General features: G+C 39.9%; 1 protein-coding gene across 1 annotated transcript in view; it reads left to right on the top strand.

Moving 5' to 3' along the window:
* Positions 1-3,196: 3,196 nt before the first annotated feature.
* Positions 3,197-6,545, top strand: part of LOC119427195 (otolith matrix protein) — a 14,096-nt gene continuing 10,747 nt past the window's right edge. Inside the window, exons 1-6 of the mRNA XM_037694775.1 lie at positions 3,197-3,301; positions 3,456-3,592; positions 4,452-4,554; positions 4,640-4,825; positions 5,671-5,845; positions 6,350-6,421. Coding sequence (XP_037550703.1) covers positions 3,220-3,301; positions 3,456-3,592; positions 4,452-4,554; positions 4,640-4,825; positions 5,671-5,845; positions 6,350-6,421 — 755 coding nt within the window. The 5' untranslated portion in view covers positions 3,197-3,219. The remainder of the gene's footprint in view (positions 3,302-3,455; positions 3,593-4,451; positions 4,555-4,639; positions 4,826-5,670; positions 5,846-6,349; positions 6,422-6,545) is intronic.

The following is a 6,545-nucleotide window of genomic DNA, read 5'->3' as shown; positions in this document are numbered from 1 at the left end:
CCATCCATCCATCCATCCATCCATCCATCCATCCATCCATCCATCCATCCATCCATCTGTGAATGTTGTGAGCACGATAACGTGTTTAACATCGTTTTGGATCAAAATGCTGCTTCCAGAGTTTTCATAGGAGAGATCATATTTCTCCAGTTTTAGTTTCTCTCCATTGGCTCCCTGTCAAATTCAGAATTGAATTCAAAATCTTACTTCTAACCTACAAAGCTCTCAACAACCTAGCTCCATCTTATATTCAAAAAATGTTCAATAGAAAAACGACTGGACTTTATTTGTAACAGAAGACGTTTCTCTCCTCATCCGCTCCATCTTATATTTGAGATCGCATTGTTCCATATTTTCCTAACAGAGCACTTCGCTCTCTGACTGGAGGTTTACTTGTGGTTCCTAGAGTTTCCAAAAGTAGAATGGGAGGCAGATCTTTCAGTTATCAGGCTCCTCTCTTGTGGAACCAACTTTCAGTTTCTGTCCATGTTTCATGTCCAGTTTTCAGACGAGGCTTAAGACTTTCCTTTTTGATAAATCCTATAGTTAGGGTCGGCTTGGGTTTCCTGAGCTGTCCCTTAGTTATGCTGCTATAGGCTTAGACTGCTGGAGGACAAGCTGACCACATTTCCTCTCTCTGCTGCTGTCTTTACCTACTCAACTCTTCCTGTTTTGTATTTGTAATTATTTAAATCTTAACAGATGTTCTTTGTCTTTCCTCCTATAGATAATAAACCTGGACCTGTCATTCTGTGTTTGTTTGTTTCTACTTCCTGTCCTCTCAAACCCGTCCGGTCAAAGCAGATGACCTCTCATCCTGAGCCTGGTTCTGCTGGAGGTTTCTTCCTGTTAAAAGGGAGTTTTTTCTTTCCACTGTCTCCATTGTGCTTGCTCAGGATGGAGACGAAGTGAAGATTCATCACAGTCTGCTGCTTCCTTGGATAGAGAACTTTTACTCATTGACTTTTACAATGTTTCTGTTCCGTGCCATGAGAAGACTTCTGTTGTGACTTGGTGCTATAGAAATAAACGGAAGTAAATTGAAGAATAAGTGAGGTGCTAACTCTCCTTTTTGGTGTGTTACATCTAGGTGTGAGAAAGTTTCCTTTAGAAAATTGGATTGCTTCATCAAAATCCAAGATGTCCACCACCATGTAAACTTCTGTCACTTCAGGAAACTACGGGTTCTAGTTTCTTTGTTGCTTAAAAGTAGTTTCTTCTGATGATTAATCTGTGGTGGCCAAGGCCACCATCGGCTCCAAGTATATTTAAAGTTGTTGTTTTTATTTTTATCATTTTAATTCACCTTTTGTTTTATACAAGCATTTTCAGCTAAACATATTTAGTTTGGTTTATTATGCCCCCGGATACTCGTCTGAACCATTTGTCCCTATAAGAGCAGCTAAATCAAGAACTCTGCTCTGGTCACAAACATCTCAGAAACAAAGAAAACCAACATATAATAGTGTCCGCATGTTCTCTGTTACCAAGAAAAAAAAGTTTGTCACCACTGACTTTGTTGTAATTTTGTAAAAGGTTAATGATATTCTCATGTGAGCAGCAGTAAGACAAGTGTTTTTGCACAAATCATGATTCTCCATAAGCCTTTAGCTGAATAAATAAATGATTGAAACAAAAAGTAATAATTCATTCAACCTTTATTTAACAGGTAAATCCCATTGAGCCTCAAGGACTCATTTACAAGAGAGACCTGATTAAACTCTCATGTCCTGTTCAGCTGCTGATCACAAACCTCTTTCTTTCATGTTTTCCACTTGTTCTGTTTGAATTATCGCTCGCTGCTAAAAGGAAAACGGGCAATCGTGCATGCGAGTGCATGTTCCTATAAATGTCTCATGCACAACTGGATGGATTTGACATGATTCTAGATGGTCATCTCAGATATATGACAACAGAAATCTCCAAAATGTCTACAAAGCAACGACACAATCCGAGTCAGAGTTTCTTTATTTGTCGTTCCACCACATGTGGTACGTGTGGTGGAACGACATTGTGTACACACGGTCCCATTTACATTCAACAAAAGTATTAAAATGTAAAAGAAGATATGAACCAAGAAAAATGTTAACTAAAAATACACTAATAGTATAAAAACAATACGCTGAACAGCAGCACGAACATGAGTCTGTGTGAGCAGATGAGCACGGACGAACACAGAAACATTAAATACTATATTAAATAAATATATATAATACATATATAAATATGTCACGTATATTAAAATCTGGAGATGTTTAGTGAGAACCTCCGTATAAACTGTATCCACATGTCTTTGGAACAAAGTGCCTGAATAAAATTGAATAATTTGTTTGGTCTCTCTTGATCTATGTTAAAAATGAGTTTTACCACCTTAGATTAAAACAAAAGTTTTATTACGTGAAGATTGTTTCTCTCAAAGTGATTTCCTGAGTTGAAAAGTTCTTCTTGTTCTTTCTTCAGACTGACGTGCGCTCAACTCCAGATCAGTGCACAGGAGACAAACAAAAAATCTGCTTCAGTGCTTTATCTCCACAGCAGCCACGCACAAACGACACTGAACGTTGCATAAAAAAATAAAATAAAGAATTTAAATGAACTTGTCTGATAAATTTGTCCAGTTCTTGGTAGACTCTGCAGCTGTTGTGAAAAACGTGGGGTTTGTGTGTCTGTGAGCAGAGAAAGAAAAATGTCTGGCTTGTCTCCAGGAGCTGATATGTGTCCCTTGGCCTTGAACAATAACTGGTGCTGTGTCCCCTTGCTTACTGGTTTTAGTCTCCAGTGAGCTGAAGCAAGACTCAGCCGGTGTCTGTTGTCCACGAACACCACCTCAACACAGAGACACATTGTCCACAGGCTTTTTTAATTAAAGAGCCCTGGTTGGGACTCGGTGCCAGGTGACCTGAGCTGCTGCGAGCCTACATGTGTCCACTGAAATCCACTTCACAGGCTCTAAATCTCAGCGGATAATTGGAGGGAGAAACGCTATCCTGCCATCATGAGACGGAGGAAGGATTATCTTTGACTTCAGAGTCAAGGATGGAGGAATAATGTGATGTTTTCTTCTGTCTGCATTCAATCTGCCTGCCTCCGTCTTGTATCTGCTTTCCCTGTCTGAAGGTTATGAGAGGAGGAGGGGGCGGCTGGAGGACTTTTTTTTGAACGAGTTCCTCTTCTCTGTTGGTGCAGACTCAGTTCTGAGCTGGTGTCCAAGCAGAAGACATGGAGAGAAGACTGCACGCAGCGTTCCTGTTGTTTCTGCCTCTGCTGAGCGTCAGCTGCGTCTCCAACCAAAAAACCACAGGTACACCATCTTCAGACTGTTGGAATCATTGACATTTTTATGAAAAGCTCAGATTAGTGTAGGAGCTGTGCTTTTTTTTTTTTTTTGAATGTATGTGTTTTCATATTTTGATGTGATTGTAATCTAATTTAAGAATATTCTTCTGTTTGTGTAGTCTCCTGGTGCGTTCAGTCAGATGCCGAGGAGCAGAAGTGTTTGGATTTAGCAGGAAATGCCACAGCCAGGAAGGTTAAAGGAACCCTGGTGTGCGTCCGCGGCCTCAACACTCGAGACTGCATGAATAAAATCAAGGTATTATTCCATGTTGAGAAAATAGAAGATTCTTAAAATAAACCACCCCCCTCAAAAATATATCTTATCTTAATGGACAGTTTGTCCAAAGTATCTTAAACTTTTGAAAATTTGAATACAGCTTTTTTTTAATACATGCATCCTTATTAGACTGACTTATTTAATTTAGTCTATAATGTTTTTTATTGTAATTTTTCATGTCCACAAGATTAAAAAATACATTTACGTTAAGGATATTTCAAATTAATTTAATGAAACCAATGTAAGTTTATTCAATTTTAAAAAAACAACAACTAAAAGCACAAGAAAACTACAAACAGGTGGTTTTAAATTCAGTTCAGTTTATTTATAAAGCATCAAGTCGCACCAGAAGTCGTCTCAGGCACTGAACAGAAACATTCACATATAAAATAATAATTGAACATTATTTATCTGAGGAGCAGACTGCTCTGAGTTGAACTCCATCACAGACTCTCATCTTGAGCATGAAGGCGACAGTGGAAAGAAAAACTCCCTCATGAGGAAGAAACCTTTAGTTGGGAAAATTAAACTTAGTAGAAAACAAACGAGTTTAAAAAAGACACATGTTTGTATGATGCCAAAAAGAAAACTTTAGAAACAATAAAACGCGCCACAACGTTTCATTTTAAACACTTTAAAAATGTGAATTTTAACATGTTTTGCTTTTGGAAATTCCTCTTTTTTTCTGAACATATTTTCTAAACTGCATCCATGTTTCTGTTGAACTTGTTCAGTTTTGCAACATTTTGCACATTTCTGTGCGTACATGTCTAATTTGTCCCATCCAAAAGAAACATATATGGTTCTCGTGTCCTAAACATGAACGCGTTCTTGTCAGAATGGGACAGCCGACGCAGCGTCCATGTTGGCTGATGACGTGTACGCAGCAGGTTTCTGCCACGGCCTGGAGCTCGCAGCAGGAGAGTCCCACAACGGAGTAGGCGAGTCTCACGTTCTGCAATCAGATTTAAAGGAGTGCTTTTTCTGTTTGCTTCATGAATGTTGTCCTCCCACCAACCCTGACAGATGGCATCAGCTACTACGTGGTGGCGATGGCCCGTCGCTCTTCTTCGGACTTGTCCCTGCTGGAGATGCACGAGCGCAGCTCCTGTCACCCCGGCATACGGACCACCGTGGGCTGGACCGTCCCCATCGGCTACCTGGTCAACACGTCCCAAGTCAGTGTAGGGGAGCAGTGCAACTTCCCCAAAGGTACACTATTTCATTTATTCATTGATGATGAAACACCAGTTTCATATCTTGTCACATGTTCATCTCCACTGGGAATGGTGTGCTTGGACTTTTGGCACCAGTTGCCTCTCGCTGCTGTTTTCTCTCAAATCTGAGCAGAATGCAGAAGGTGCACACACAAACGTACACACACTTTATTTCAGCTACCGTATAAGACGCAATATCAACGAACGGGTCTGTTTTCATACACAAGGTGCATTAATTGAAACAAAACAGTCAAACTTTATTCAACTCATTCACAATAACCACATAAAATTGGTTCAAGGTCAGTGAGCACAACCAGAATTAAAACATAAGGCTCACTGTCGATTTTTGAGAAAATTAACGGGTTTTACGTGCGACTTATCGTCCGAAAAATATGGTAAGAAAAGAAAGATCTAAAAGTAGAAGCAGAAAGTAACGACTCTGACAGTAACGCACGTGGATTTTTTTGTTTCTATTTCTGCTTCCAGTTCAACATTTTTGAAGCTCTGACTTGTAGTTTTCACACGGACTATTTGAGGCTTACTTTTCAGTCTGTTTCTGTCTCTCTTACAATTAATGTGTACGGTTACCATGGTGACCACAAGGACCCAGTGGCAACTGCTGTAATATTTATTCTGATCCAAGTTCTCCTTACATTTCTTAAACAGTTCATACATCAAAATGTAGGCATTTTAATAGCTTAAATTATCCATCCGTCCGTCCGTCCGTCCATCCATCCATCCATCCATCCATCCGTCCATCCGTCCAAGAATGGATTCTAGTTACAGCATCTTTGCACCTCTGCTTTATTTTCTTGACCCATGCTCTTGTTTTGCCCCCAGCGGTGGGGAACTTCTTTGGTTACAGCTGCGTGCCCGGTGTGAAGGACCCCCAGCACGACCCCAAAGGCAACAACCCAAAGAACCTGTGTGAGGCCTGCATAGGAGACGAGAACGACCGACACATCTGTGCCAACAACCTCAGGGAGAGACACTACGGAGAGGCGGGGGCACTGAGGTACAGCATTTTCACTACAACCATAAAATGTGCCACTCTAAAGGAACACAGTGATTATATTCATTATTATTTATTAATGAACAGCTGATAAGTGAAGTTGTTTCTTAGATTAAAAATATCATGATAGACTGAGACAGAAACTTTTAGCAACCAGTGAAAAACACAGACAAAAACACATGAGGTGAGTAGATAAGTGTATTCTTTATGGAATAATTATGTTTTTAACATCAGTTGTCTTCATTCCTGTGTGTTCTAATGATCGTCTGCGTTGTCGTGCAGAACTTGTGTGAATCAGCAGAGAATCAGCAATTGTGTTTGAAGGGGAGATAAAAGCACTTCAGGCAATTTAACAGTTTGTCAAAGAGTGACTCAAGGTGGCAGTTTTTAATAAACACACTTATTATTTTGATTCCAGGTAACCTGCTACTGAGAGAACCTTTGTCTTCCACCTGCAGCGCTGCTCAGATAAAAACTGATTGACTGCTGGTGTGCTTTTTTCCTCAGGTGTGTGGCTGAAAACCTCGGTGACGTTGCTTTTGTCAAACACACAACGGTCTTCAATAACTTGGATGGTCAGTAATTACATTTTGTGCATGTTGTGATTAAACAAATGGTGATGTGCTTAAAAAACATGCAGTTTTCTGTACAAACACTAGAGGGCAGTGTTCTACAATACTGTGCTTGATCACTTCAATCTAGT

This window comes from Nematolebias whitei, chromosome 21 (genome assembly GCF_014905685.2).
Source record: "Nematolebias whitei isolate Nwh7 chromosome 21, NemWhi1, whole genome shotgun sequence".
Lineage (NCBI taxonomy): Eukaryota > Metazoa > Chordata > Actinopteri > Cyprinodontiformes > Rivulidae > Nematolebias > Nematolebias whitei.
This window is presented reverse-complemented; position numbering and strand designations above follow the sequence as displayed.